The sequence below is a fragment of the Adiantum capillus-veneris genome, chromosome 16 (assembly GCF_014529385.1).
Source record: "Adiantum capillus-veneris isolate H3 chromosome 16, ASM1452938v2, whole genome shotgun sequence".
NCBI lineage: Eukaryota > Viridiplantae > Streptophyta > Polypodiopsida > Polypodiales > Pteridaceae > Adiantum > Adiantum capillus-veneris.
Genome location: NC_140946.1, coordinates 117,056,677 through 117,071,532, shown reverse-complemented (window position 1 = coordinate 117,071,532; position 14,856 = coordinate 117,056,677). Strand labels below are relative to the sequence as shown.

Below are 14,856 nucleotides of genomic sequence, written 5' to 3'. Positions count from 1 at the left end.
CGGATCCGTACGGTACCGTACGTCCGTACAGTACGGTACGGTACCGTACGGATCCGTACTGTACCCCAAAAAAAAAAAAAACGGATTTCTCCTTCGCGTTTTCGGATTTAATTTCGCCTCTGTTTTGGGGGTTTGGCCGCCTGGTTATTGAGACAGAGTGAGTTTGGGCGCCTGTTTATTGCAAACTATTGACTCCAGAGTACTACAGAGAGAGTTTGGGCGCCTGTTTATTGCAGACTCCTCATCTTCAGAGTCTGATGTGGATTTTTGATTCTCATTCAGTTAGTAGTATGTACTTTGCAGCAGTGCAACTGCTAGCATGCTTCGTAGTTTTGTTGAGTCAGGACTTGTGGCTTTCTTTGTGAATTATGGTTTATTAGATGTCATTTTTTTTGTATGGATTCTATCATGATTCATCTTGGTATTTTGATGAGATTACGGTCTACCATCTATGATTCTGTGTCATTTCAGTACTTTATGAATTGTATTGCCTCTCAAGTTTCAAGTCTCGTTTGTCGAATACTATACAGTGTGCAAATCATGATGAATATGAAGTTCTCTGTAGTTTGAAGTTTGAAGTTTGTTGAAGTATATTTGAGAGAGAACTGAAGCTTTGAATTGTATTTGTTTGTGAATATTGAATGTCGAGAAAGTGGTCATGACTCGCCTTGGATTGTCTATTTATGACAGCCTTGGATAGTAGAACAGTGAGCTAATATCCTAGAAGTGATACTTATGAATTTATTATCAAGTACGGACCGTATTGTAGGTTTTTGACGTTTTCGAAAAAAACCTTACGAATTTTACGTACCTTACCACTCAATCCATTCGGTACTACGTACAGTACGTACCGAACACGTACCGTACCTTACGTACCTTTCTACCTTGCCCTGCTATGAACACTCACGTCTGAACACAGAATGGGGATTCAGAGCAGGAAGTTGGAATGGGAACGGGGAACGGAGACTTGAAAAGCATGGTCTTTGTGTCTTTGTATCTTTGAAGCTCTTTGGGTAGACTGCAACAATATCAGTCCATTGCTAAAAGCAGCTACGTTAGGCTGCCACATCATTACTGTGTCCATACTTTATATCATATAATCGCTATATCCATACAGCCAACAACATCAGCAGCAATCATGCATACAATCCAGTCCGTTTGTACAGGTAAGCCACATCAGTAGTCGAGTCATTCGTACGGGTCAGCCACATCAGCACTTTTTAACAGAGAGACTTTGTAGGGCCAAGCTACTCAACCAAGTTTGTCTTGTTGGAACTTGGAATGGCACATAACTTTAGCAAGATGCTACAAGTAAATGTTCATGTGCAAGCTCCAAACAGTGAAAGTAGTAATATAATTTTTCACGGCTATATTTCGAAAGCTATTAGATATCTTCTGACTAATTTTGAATGTGCTCGTCAAGCTTGATCCACTGTTCTAAGGGGGTGAGGAACAAGAAACATGGAAGCAATCTTGAAGCCAAGAATAAGTTGCCATATATTCCCATGATTGTGTATTAAGTCTTGTATGCTCATTCTATTATTTTGTAAATGCCCGAGTTCACGTACTAAATTTATACTTATGTGGTCTGGCAGGTTCTCAGAAGAAAGATAGATCCAAACTCTACTTACATTGACCTAGAAAAAGAGGCAAAGGCTGGTAAAGAACTTGTCGAGAAGGCTGACTTTGCAGTGAAAGTGGAACGCCCAAAAGGGCCTTCTAGAAATGGTTCTATGCTCGGTCCAGATGTGCCTCGTCTTGCATCACCTCCTTTGAGACGAAGTGGTGTGCTGGTCAACTTGCCAAAGAATGGGGCAAGTGCTGATGTGCAGGAAAGTTTTGATGACTGTTTGCTTCACAAGCCTCTCTCTAGTCAAAGTTCAGAAGCCCTATCATCAATCAGGCCTTCTTCGCTACTTGCAGCCAACAATGTGAACGGGCCTGACTCTCAAAGTATGAAAGCCATGGAACAGACGAGTGTAGATGCGAATATGTTGCACAGGCCATCTGTAGATAAGGGAAGCACCGTAGTCCTTTCTCCAAGATCAGTTACTATGTCCCCATCTCAAAGTTTGCAACCAGAAATTTCAGAAATGCCAGAGTATAGTGATTCAAGGAAGGCATCCAAGCTTGAGTTTCAACGGTTGCTAGATAAGGCCTTTAATACATCAAATGCTGACCCTCCTGTGGAGCAAAGCAATCTATCTACCGAACCCACAGCTGAAGGCGCCTCTAGACTAATGGATGCAGCTGCTGCTCTTCCTAACCTTGCTTCCCCTCCTTCAAGGCATAGAGGCTCACCAGGCACGTTTATCCAGCCAGCACAAAAAACTACGGCAACATCATCATCGACAAAGAACCCCCCTGACGGCCCCGTGGATGAATCTCTGCTTCGAAAGCCTGGGATTCAAGCAAGCAGTGGTGTCGCACTGTCATCAGCACAGTCTAGTGAAGAAATTTATATTTCTCAAGATTATCAGTCACACATGCCTCCAGATGTAAAGGATCACACAGGTTTAGATGAGGCTGCTGCTATCCCACAGCTTGCTGCTCCTCCATCTAGACATCGAGGTTCATTTGGTAAATTTATTCAGCCGAGGAGGGCCAAAACTAAAGATCTTGTAGATAACTCTTTAGACGAGTCTTTACTTAGAAAACCCAGCTTTCTTGAGAAAGCAGTCTCCATAGTAAGCACACCTCCAACAGAAGATAGCAGCACACCACTTTTAACTGGTAAGCAAAGGCAAACATCTACCACACAGATTGATAATAAGAATGGCCATAAAAATAATGGTTTGAAAGGAGGTGCAATCGAAACGACCCTTCAAATGAGTGCAATTTTGGATGATGCACAAGGTATTGATTTGGAAAATCCTTTGCAAGTTGGCAGTGGTTCTGACGATGGGAATGAAGTTTTAAAGCCGGTCTTAAAGATCAAGAGTTTAGCTCAATCTCCTGAGGACCTTGCTGAACTAGGGACCTCCGATGCATTCAAGGATGCAAGGGAGGCGAGTAACAGGCTTTCGTATGTGCCCAAGTCAGGTAGGTTGGAAGGCACCAGTAATGGTTCCACAGTAAAGCATGTGAAAGTCGGGGCATTAAAAAAGCCTGCCAGAGTTACATTCACAAATTCAGCAAAAGGGCTCACATCCGAAGGTAAGAAAGAGTCTTTCAAAACCAATGCAAGATTTAATTCATAATCCTGAGATTTCTTGACAAGCATCTAATATTTGCGCAGAAAGAGAAGATATAAAACCTAACAATCCAATCAATGATGATTCTAAAGCATTCTGTGAAGTAGAGCAGAGTATGGATTCTTCCTCAAGACCCAGCAGTGTTTGTGCAGAAAGGGATGATTCTAAGACAGTCGGTCAAGTAGAGGAAAGTGTGGAAACTTTGCTGAGATCCAACAATCTGATTGTTGACCCAAGACATGTGTCAAGTCTTGCAGTAGACCAAGCATCTTTCAGAGATCAACAGAGGTCGACTGTCTTTAACATTACATCACATGCATGTTTGCCCCTTTTGCTCTCACACGCACATGTGGGTGCGTGTGGCGTTCTTTGCTTGTGTATGTGCAGGTGAGCAAATAGCAAGGTCTGTGAGTTCATTGTGTAAGCATAAAGTTTGTCCACCTATACTAAACAGAGCCCCATTTCCTTAGAAGATTTCTGCCAATTAATGTGCAATGTAACAGGAAGCAGTTAATTTCTCCTAGTCTTACAAGATGGTCATCGATATTGACAGATGTTGCAGACACTGACCTAGAATTTTAGAATATTATCCACCCTTTAGGAAGGTCTTCTTTTGTTAAATTCATGGGCTTTTGTTTTTGTGGCTGGCTGGACTATTATATGCTGGAGAGAAGGTATCATTCATTGTGAATTGTCAGAACAGCCATGAATATTTGATGTTTTATTGAATTGCTCAGTAAGCTGTTAGTTCTCCTTTTAGGTTACGAGCATAATTTGGGGGTCCCATTACTTTTATCGCTAATTTTTAGCAATATACTTGCAACAGTTTTCTTTGTAGATATGAAGAGCCATGTTGTGTGAACTTTATCTTGTTGATCTGTGATAAATGTAGTTGCTCTTGGATTCAGATCTTATATACAACTTTGGCATTTGATTGCCAACATTTAGACTGTTGTATCGAAGGGGTAAGGGCTGAAAATATGGGAGAAAATCACCGGATTGCTGAAAAATTTGTGTAGGCAGAAATAGTCCTTCCAGCATTTCGTATTCCATCACTGCTACAGTCAACTCCTCTGTCATTGAGGCTTGCATGAGGTTGACTTGTTTTACCATGTTCAGCCTTATCACCTAATTTGGAAGAAACTCAAGTATTCAATAATGTTTGTAGAATTTGCTTTTGTCTGAGGCTGATCAAGGAATTGAACTGAGAGGGTGATGATGACAGGGAGCAAGAGGAACAACTCACTGCGGAAAGTGTGGCATTAGGAACTGACCAACAAGCCAAGGTTCGAGATGATTAAACATGTTTCTCATGAGTGTTTATTGCTAATAAGAAGTCAGCTATGATTATCTCTTGCTGCAGTCTATCAACATGCTGCGGAGGCCATCACAGCATACCGATTCACATCACTCTGAGCTTGCAAATTTGGAGGCCTCCAACCCAAAGCTTCACCAAGCTAAGGTCATACCAATGTGACTGTGGCCCTTTTTATCTCTGATATAGTAGAATGAATTATTCTGCTTTGGAATTCCAGGAAGAGGAAGAGAAAGAGTGGGCTCGAGCAGAGGCTTTGTTGAAAGCAAAAGAGCAGGTTGAAGTGAAGATGATTGGAAGTAACTCAGCTGGTTTATTTGTAAGAACTTGATTAACCATTTTGTTTGGTACAAACAATGGCATCACCTTTCCATAATTAGTTGAAAGGCCTGTTTTTTTTTTCTTTTTCTAGGTTTCGCTTGGTTGCTTAGTAGGGTTTCTCCCGTCATTTGAATTGAGCCCCAAAAGAGGGCTCGTTGATTTTAGTTCCTGGGCACAACAGAAAGGTTATGGCTTGAGTCAAATCAGAGCAGTGAAGGGTGGTAACAATGTGTTCGGCATGGTCACTCAAAATGTAGAAGAGAGTGAGCTCAGCACAGCAACAGAAGGAGATCTCAATGATTTAAGAATTAAGTACCGAGAAGAGGTCTCAAAGCTTATTTCAAGTTTTGTCGGTGAGGTACAAAATGGTGTATTGATTGTTTTTCAAAGACATGTTCCTTGGGTTTGTTTTACCAACCAATTTATGGCTACAATATGCAGAGGACCAAAGTGATCGTCAAACTTCTTGATAAGGGTAGAAGGAAGCTTAGAGTTTCTGAGAAGGAAGCAGACCTTGGTGGCCACGAACTTCTGCAGAAGAAAGCTGACCTGATGGTTTGTTATGTTGCATGTGGTTGCAATAAATTGAGAAGAGATTAAGGATTTCTTTCTCTTTGTTGGAAGCAAAAAGAAGGATAATGTTCTTTGCAGGCACAGCTCAAGATGGGAGAGGTCGTGTCCTGTCAAGTGAAGAGTATCACCCCAATTGGTGTATTTGTGGAGGTCAGTCTACCACATTTGAAGAAAAAAACAGTCTTTAGCTGCGTTGGCCCCCACACTTTGCCACTGACATTCATACACACTGACTATCTAGCCTACTCCTAGTCTGCCCTTTGTGCTACTTTTAACTTATGTAAATATCATGACTGTGTCGTTGCCAAGCCTACAAAATTAGAGTCTCTACATTTATGTCTTTGCTGTGCTTTACCAATGGAAGTAATTTTACACATTCATTTCACCTGCAGGTCGTCAAAGATTGATTTGAACTCATGTTTGAGTGCCTTTTCAGGTTGATGGTGTGCCTGCACTCATTCATCATTCTGAAGTTTCATGGAACACAAGGCTGGATCCAGCATCTTTGTTGAGTATCGGAGAGGTTGGACATTCCATCTATCCTTAATTATGTTGACATTATGTACCTTTCAATTGAATGTTTGGTGCTCCCCCAGTTCATATGTCCTGTGGCCAGATATTAAGACTCTTTTAGATTTCACTTACATGTAAAAAGCCTCCTCCAGCTTGTGTTGACTGTTCTAGGTGATCAAGGCCAAGGTATGCAGGCTGGATCGAACCCTACAGCGGATCAACCTGTCTCTTAAGCAAATGCAGGTATTGATTGTTTTTTTGAATTAGGATATGACATTGCAAAAACAAAAGAATTACTTACCAAGTGATCTTTATACTTGATGAACAGCCTGATCCATTGAAGAGAACCTTGGAATCTGTAGTTGGAGATCTAGACACTAACAGCTCTTTGCATGAAGTTGAAGCTGATGCATCATTGGTATGTATTCATTGTATTCTTGGTTTTCTTTGACTGTTTCTTTTGTGGGCATCATTTGCAGTAGTGTATTACCGTAGTGTTTCACACAAATAGTGCCAGCATATTGTGATTGGGGTCTCTAGTATGCTTGGGGCTTGTAGATGCCGCCTTGGGTGATTAGGGTTGGTCTCAGGGCATCTGTTATTAATTGATATTCCATTGTTTCAGGTACCTTAGAACTCATGAAAATGATTAAATTGAAGGAAAAGGCAGTCTGATAGAATTGGACAATTCCTTAAACAAGATGAGACAAGACTATCTTTGGCCGAGAAGTTTGCACATTGGAGTCTCTTTCTGTGTAATAAATCCAATCGCTGATTTAGGATTGATGGCAGTCACCTGCAAATTTTTTGTCTGTGCTGTTAAATGATTTTGGGTTGTAATTAGGCGTCTCTCAAACTCCATTGTTCTTCAAATGTTTCTCCTTCATTCACTTATTACTTGCACTTACCTCCGGGAATATGAGAGCGGCAGGCCTTCCAGGTAGGCCAAACGATTTTCATTATGAGCTATGGACGATGTTTTTCTTTGCTGTTGGGAAGGGCAAGGTGACCGGGTTTTTTTAATTACAAAACCTATTGTGAAAGTGGGATACTCGTCCTCCTCAAATCCAATGCAATTGGTTTGCAAATGGGCGGCTGTGGCAAACTGATCCAAAGCGCCAGCACTTAGGTTGGGCTGCTCTCCTCGCCATCCAGGGCTCCTCCAAATCAATTGTTCCTTTTGGCAGCTGGATACAATTTGTACGTGTTCTTGGGAGATTCGATAAACTTCTTCGGGCACTAACTGCACCTCTGTCCAAACCCATTATAGCCAATCATCTCTCGCTTTCTATCTACAGAAAACCGAATGCAATAACATTTTGCACCATGATTGGGCTCTAGCCGGGAACTTCCACTGTCTTTTCTTATCTAACCATAGATGCTCCCCACTAAATAGGCATGAAAATTGGCTGTATTGAATGGGAACAACTAAGCAACACATATCAGCATGGTATGGGATCCTCACTTTAAGGAATGAGGGTTTCTAGTGCTCTTGTGACTATATTGATACATAGAATGTCAGGCTTTTGTGTTTGGTGGGTGATTGTGCACTCCACATGTAAACTGAGGTCATGTAAAGAGGCACAAAAGCCTTTCCCCCCCCCCTTTTTTGGCAGAGGCCAGAAAGTAATTATGTTTTCTATATAATTCGTGCTTCAATGTATCTTGATACGGGTGGGCTAGCCCCAGGCATTGTACGATTTGCAATAGTTGCGTATGATCATCTTCATGGTTATGGTAGTTGTCACTCTGTATGTAGGACGTGAATTGGCCTGAACTGGGAGATCTCATAAGCAAATTAGAGAAAATGGATCACATTTCAAGTGTATCAAAAGGACGGTGCCTGTATAGCTCTGCTTTCGCACCTACTTTCCAGGTATGGAGCTTCGTTTTGTTTGTAAGTAAACAAATATAAGTGTTGACTGTTCTGTAGTTATATCTGTTGACATGTTTACACAACACGTCCTATGTCGACTGCTCTTTTCAAGATTAAAGTTTTGTTTCTATCTTTTAGAGGCTGGTTCTTCTTTTTTGGTGTCTTCAGAAGTATTAGGTTTGCATCAACTAGTCAACTGATGTTGTCTGCCAGGTGTTAATCTCTACCCCTCAGAGCAATGGTTATAAGCTTCTTGCACGATTTGAAAACAAAATACAAGAGGTATGCTATGCTCTTTGATACTCGATCAAATTTGGTGTGAGAGCTAATTTATCAATCACTTACCATTCTGTCTGGTACACTGTACAAGCTCAAATAGATGAGAGTTCTACATGGTAAGGGTGTTTTCTTGTGCGTCTAACGGTGTTCAATGAGTTAAGAGTTACTGTTTGACATGTCTTGCATTGTTTCTGAGCTCTGCATAGCATTCCTAAATTTATCAATCGCATGTTATTGTGTCTGGCACATTGTGCAACTACTGGCGTTTTTCTCCAACTTGGATATGAAGGCTACCCCTGCCTGCTTGTCCTAATGTGAAAAATTTTAGCCATCAAATCAAATTCTAGTACTCACTCCACAGCAACGGCCTACCAATTTGCTTTTAGTGCTACAACCATGAAAATAATGCTTGAGTTCTCTAATGCATTATGTAGCATAAGCTTCTTAACGAAACTTTTGCCTTAAGATTGATAAAGATATCCTATTCAGGCTCCTAGGTAACTAGTTTAAGCTGCTTTCTCCACACTAGTTTAGCCTAAGTTGTCCGTTTGTGATTTTGGATGAAGTAATTGTAGATGAAATTAAGATTTTAGACTCTAATAAAATGGTACTGCAGATTCTTGTGGATACGACGCTCAATCGTGAGAAAATGAAGGAGTGCATTCGACTCTGCACGTTCTCCACTGTGTGAATGATCACTTTTTCTGGACAAGATTTACACCTTATTTTCTGTCAAGCCAGAACATCATGATGTCGAGGGAAAATGTTGAGGGGAATCCACAAGGGAGTTCATGATGCAGTTACCATATTTGGCACTTCTGATTATTAGATTGAACTCTGAAGGCACTCAGTTTGACCGTTGCAAAGAAATTTTCTGGCAGCAAGCTAGGTTGGCCTTCAGTGGATGTAAGCAGTGGAGATTGCTATGATGATCCCTTTTACCCTTGTTTTGGTACGGTTGAGCTTGTTCTAAATATACAGAGATTCAAATATAGGACAATGAGGAGGTGTACCATCTATTCTTAAGGGCCGATATCTTTGGGCATTGCTCAGGCACCTTCGTCATATGGCCATGGCATCTTTTGGCATGCATACATTCACAAGACAGTGATAGGTCAACCATGGTTGAAGATGATTCCAACCTTGGGATCATATTTGTATGTAGCCTTCAATAAAGGCATGTATAAGTTGGCATAATTTTTCACTTTCTTTTTCGTTTTTGCTTGATGCCCAAGGGTGCCTTATTGACTAACTTCTGCATCTATTTTGATGCCTTGCCCAATTCCAGTAATCCATGTCTCAATGGAATAACCAAGGGATCCTCCTATGACGCTCATGCTTCTTCAACCATTTTGGGAAAATTTAGGCTGGGAAAGATCCTGATAAATTACTCTTCTTTGGGGAATATGCATCCATCCACTAGTTATTTAATTGACACATTTGAGACTTGGTGTTGTCAGATAATTAAATTGCTGGTTTTTTGCCTTGATAAAAGGTTGTTAACGTATGTAAACAAGGTATTGTGGCTTAATACAAGTTGAGATCACTCTTTCTCCACAATTAGTAGAATAGGTCTCAATTATTCTGTGTATTGTCAGCTTATGAACGATGGTCAGTCAGCACCCAATGCAAAAGATCCCTAAGTCATGTTTGCTCTTTCATGTTAATTGCTAATTGTTTGAAAAACAAAGAGAGTACTAGCTTGGCTTTAAAGAATAATTTGCAGGGCATTCTGCAGAAACAGAAAAGCAGGTTATGTACCCAATGTTCTATCAGATGATGAAGTGAGTTGTTATGTAGACAAGTGTTTTAAGTACATATATACCGGGTCTAGTGTGTATAGAATGGCACACTATATTTACAAAAGCCAAGAGCATGGTCAGACTTGGTTAGTGCTGTTCCCAATCTCTTGAGTGCAATTGAGTTTAGTCAAATTGCTTAGTCATGTGATAAGGTGGCTAGGGGTGAATTCCTGTAGTGATGGTTGAAATGTATGTATTCTTATTCTTTCAAGGACTGGTTGATTTCATGCTAAGGTAAGAATCCGTGGAGTTATGGTGGAAAGGGTTTTGTCATCCCTTCCCACCTCTTGCTTGAATTTGAGGCAATTTATGGGAGTACATGAATTCAACTTTTCAATGTACAAAACCAATATACACCCAGTAGATGAAAACCAATATATTGGCTAGAATTGGGGCTCTTTTTATATTAAATAATCCTCGGAGTACAACTGCTGAGTCGTCATTGTGTGGATATGCAGCCATGCACTGATCTGGCAAAAATGACCCCCAGTGCACTTACTTATAGGCACGTGTGCCCCAAAAGCAAATGTTACAATAGCTTTAACTGCTAGAAACATGGCAGTCAAAACTTCTCCGAAGTCAACGGCCAATGCAAAGATTTGACGCAGGAACTCAATGAGTTCTTGACATAGAAGCTCTACAGCAAAATGTGTGCCCCATACTTTGCCTTGTTGAGGGAGAAGCTCGTGTAAAGGACATGCGTCTGGACCATATTGTGACTGATGATCACCACTTTATTGGATAAGCTAGGGACAAGGGGGTGCTCAATTGCCATGGCAATATTCTGCATTGATGCTATGTACCTCGTTGATTCAATGGTATTGAGGGCATTGGCTTGCCATGCAAATGAACATTTGCACAATTTGACAAATGGAACCCGATGATTTATGCACTTTATCCAAGTTGCTCACAATGGGTACACTCTATCTTGCATCCAGCGAGTAGCACTCATGGGTTTCTTCATTGGTCCAATTTCAACCTATTGCATACTACCACTATGCCTTTGGGATACCACAGTGAGCCATTGATCCTTGTGAACTTTGGGTTTTAGGATGGCCCATGCACGCATGCAAATTGGCACACGTGCATACTCGCACTCACATGATTGCCATCATCATGCATCATGGAGACAATATAATTATGAGAAGTAGGTGAGAATTAGGGTTCTATGAGTTAAGGAAAGTAAGAGTGGTGAAGCATGCATTGCAATAAAATGAGATCCTCGTGTTCAAAAGATCTTGTAGCTTCAATGGCTTGGATTTTACCTGTGAGGAAAGAACCCTCTTGGTTTTTGCTTCTTGGATGCATTCCACTTGGGGAAAATATGTATGTATAAGAGGACGCTTTAAAGTGAGTATACTAGAAGAGAGTACCTTTGAAATTGGAGAGGTAACAAGTTACAATGTCTATATAAGAGGATGAGAAAGAAGTAGAAGAAGAAAGAGTGTGTATCACCACTTCTCAATATCACTCTTATTTTGAATAGGAAAACAAAAATCAGCTCTCTCATAATGGCACAAATAAAATGTTTCGGTACTCTCTTTCCCAACTGGCTAATTAAGCATTGATTTGAATGAGCTTCATTTGCACCAAAAGCATATTTTACTCAAATAGTTACTCTTCACTTTGTTAGAATCTCATTGTGTAGGTTGTGTGTATGAATAGTGCTTCTTAAGAGCTCTCTTGTAAGAAGAATTATTATTCATTTTGTAGAGGTTAACCTTGTCTATTTAAAGGCACAAATCTTGTGTTATAGTTTCTATGTAGCCTCTGTTGGTTCATTTGTAATCTCACTTTACTATTATTAGAAAGGTGAACCTTGAAGCTTTAAATAGCTAGGCACAAATGGATATTTAGAGGCTAGATAAGTTGGAATTTTTTACTAAAAGTCGTACTCAAATGGCACTTGTTCTTTGAAACCCTTGAATTCAAGGGGGATTGCCAAAATATCCCTTAATGAGAATGAGGCTATGGAAACTATAATATTACTTCTGACAGCCTCAATAAGGTTTAATAACAATGCTAATCACATAAAGAATCTAGACGAGTCGGTGAAAGTGGATATTCCCTAACACAAGGCCCACCTATGGCTAGGGGGGTTTAGCCTATGAATCTCTTGTAGCAGGCTATAGTGTCACTTTCACAGGACACAGCTAGTACAGTTGGTCTAGGCTGTTTCACACTGGACGGACCCTCTGGGCTGGGAGTGACATGTCGGTACCCTCTGGCAGGGTACCGACGGTGGTCTAGTGGACATCATGGCTGACATTTATGAGCCGTTGGTGGCCCTTTATGGTGGTCAATATGAGTAGTCATTTTGGGCCAGTTGCATTATCTTGTACGTAGTCGTCTAGAGTGAGTCTATGCACAGAGCACTTCTTCACCATCCCTGCACATCTGAGCCTCGACACCCCCATTGTACCTGTGAGTCTTGGGTTGGAGCTGAGTGTGCTGCCACGCCTGAGTCTGTATCAGTCTTGGAGATAGTCGAGTCATATGTTCCGGTTTGCTGTTGTGCCTTTGTGAGCTCTGTTGATGTCTATTGTTTCCTTTCTGTTCAGTTTGTTTGAGTGAGATTGTCACGCACATTGCATTGAGGACCACCCACTGTAGAGAGCACGACACATTATCCACGCTACATCTCTATAGACAAATAATGGAATCCATCTTTGCTTGCCCTTATCAAAACAACATGTTGAGGACAAATCAAAAGCTATGGGCATTAATAGGATTAATTGAAGCTTCAAAATGAAGCTATGGGCATTAATAGGATTAATTGAAGCTTCAAAATGAAGTTGTGGAGAAACTCTCGTGTTGTATACTTGAGGAGATAAGTCTTGTATAGCTTGTGGCAAATGTCGCAAGAAAGGGGTATCATTAGATCCTATTTTTTGAGGAAAAGCGAAAAATGTGGGTTGGGTTAACTCATTGATTTACTCTTAACCTTACTAAAAGTGGTTAGAAATAAGTGTGTGCAAGACTTAAGCGACCTAATGTGACATGGTTTAGATCTCCTACCATTCATTTGATATCAATTGTTGCAATTGGGGGGGCTTCTTAACCTAGCATTCATGGTTGAGAGATAAAATTAGAGAGGGAGAGTGCATAAGACTAGAACACTTTGCAATTTAGAACTTGAAATGGGAATACATGAATGCCTTTGATATAGAGGTTGAGTTAAATGATATCTTGGGATACATCATCGGTGGTTACGTCACTTAGGGCATCACTCGTCTAAGTGGGTTGTGCACATGAATTCACATAATGTTTGGTGAATTGAAATGATGATTAGAATGCATGTGACTAGAAGGGATTCACAACTAGTTGGATAAGACAAAGTTTACAATCCCTTTGGGAGGTGGAATTGGTCCATCTAGGAACTCCGTGATTTTCATAGTGAGACAACATGCATGCCTCAAGTCTCCACTTTCAATGTGGTGTGTATGATTTGGAGCTTGCTTTGTGTGCCTCTTCTTTCACTTCCTTGTAAACAATTTTATTAATGACCTCCATGTTAGAGTTGTCTTGTCGATGTGCTCGCAAATCTAAGGTAGATTTATCATTGTTGATATGTTCCCACCATTGTTTTTCCCACCATGTATTATTGGCAATGTCATATAGTTTGCCTCGTGGTGGTCCCAAGTCGAGCGTATTTTTCCCTCATACCTAGTACTCTTTTTTAGGTCTTTTCCCTATTTTTTACTATTTTAGAGTTATGGGTTATTATGCATTGTGATGAGGGTAGTAAAGAATATGGGAGTGTCTATACAGGGACCCACCCCCTTGTACGTCATCCACATTATATCAGTTCAGTGATCATCAAAGCTTGCCAGTGGCCAGCAGATTTGGGATCACTTGGAGTCTATCCATGAGCGTTTTGCCCCTACCAAACGTGCTGCTTTGCAAGTGTAGTTGATTAACATGGATGCAGTAAAATTTGCTTCCATGAGGTCTCAGATCAACAAGATGCAATCTTTTCTATAGGAGATTCTTCGAAGGGAGAAAAAGAACATATAATTGGAGGACATGAGCATTTATTTGATGTCTCAATTATTTCCGTACTCCTTGAGTTTCTATTTTTGTTTGATTATAAGTGGACGATTGAATACTATTATGTGGGAGGAGTTGGTATCAATGGTTAGGAGCAGGTCAAATACCAAGTTAGATCAATTTCTTCTTATTCAACCAAGGCTTTGGTAGCATACTACAAAGGAAAACAACCCCAAGTCAAGCATGTGCTTTGAGGATCGATGAAGAGTGGAAAGCCTAAAAAGCCCAAAGGCATTGTAACAGTTGTGGAGATGAGGGTCATTAATAGAGGAAACGTCCTTTGTGGAAAGTGGAGTCAGCTAGAGTGAGTCAAGCACCTACCTTTCTTACACAAATGGAGATCACAAAAGATTAGTTACCTTTGGAGCAGGAGGGAGATCTTACTTTTCTCGATTCTCAAGATTGGATCACTGATAATGTGCAGTTAGGCACATGACTCCTTCTCATGGTTTGACATATAATCTGAGGTAGTTGGAAACAGAGCAGTGGCTCTTGTACACAATGAAAGGACTACGGAGCTCTTTTAGACAACAAAGGGGAAATGTACATCTCTCATGTTCTGTATGTGCCTCATTTTGGTTACCACATTTTTTTGTGTTTAAGCTTTTCAGAATTGGCATGGTGGTTATATTTGATGAGCATAGGGTGTCAATTTGAGATAAATCTTCCAGCTTGGAAGTTGAGGGGTACAATATTATGTGGATTATACTGCCTTGATCCTCTTCCTTCACATTTGGACTCACACCCAACAGAGTTTACTCTCACGTGGGTTATTTTTGAAGGAGTACGAGCGGAAGTGCGACGCGAGAGAGAGTGCGAGAAGAAGAGCACGACGATATGGTGAACTCGCTCTACTGTAATGTGTAGAGCATAGTGAGTTCTTATTAGGTTTTTACAAAAGAATATGTGTACATACATGGCGGCTCGCCCACT

General features: G+C 40.7%; 1 protein-coding gene across 1 annotated transcript in view; it reads left to right on the top strand.

Moving 5' to 3' along the window:
• Positions 1 to 9,565, top strand: part of LOC147439717 (Nucleic acid-binding, OB-fold-like protein) — a 93,387-nt gene extending 83,822 nt beyond the window's left edge. Inside the window, exons 2-15 of the mRNA XM_086485519.1 lie at positions 1,596 to 3,156; positions 3,239 to 3,482; positions 4,420 to 4,480; positions 4,558 to 4,656; positions 4,730 to 4,828; positions 4,922 to 5,188; positions 5,272 to 5,385; positions 5,482 to 5,553; positions 5,840 to 5,926; positions 6,088 to 6,159; positions 6,245 to 6,334; positions 7,676 to 7,792; positions 8,006 to 8,074; positions 8,688 to 9,565. Of these exons, the coding sequence (XP_086341645.1) occupies positions 1,596 to 3,156; positions 3,239 to 3,482; positions 4,420 to 4,480; positions 4,558 to 4,656; positions 4,730 to 4,828; positions 4,922 to 5,188; positions 5,272 to 5,385; positions 5,482 to 5,553; positions 5,840 to 5,926; positions 6,088 to 6,159; positions 6,245 to 6,334; positions 7,676 to 7,792; positions 8,006 to 8,074; positions 8,688 to 8,762 (3,027 nt within the window). The 3' untranslated portion in view covers positions 8,763 to 9,565. The remainder of the gene's footprint in view (positions 1 to 1,595; positions 3,157 to 3,238; positions 3,483 to 4,419; positions 4,481 to 4,557; positions 4,657 to 4,729; positions 4,829 to 4,921; positions 5,189 to 5,271; positions 5,386 to 5,481; positions 5,554 to 5,839; positions 5,927 to 6,087; positions 6,160 to 6,244; positions 6,335 to 7,675; positions 7,793 to 8,005; positions 8,075 to 8,687) is intronic.
• The last annotated feature ends 5,291 nt before the right edge of the window (positions 9,566 to 14,856 follow it).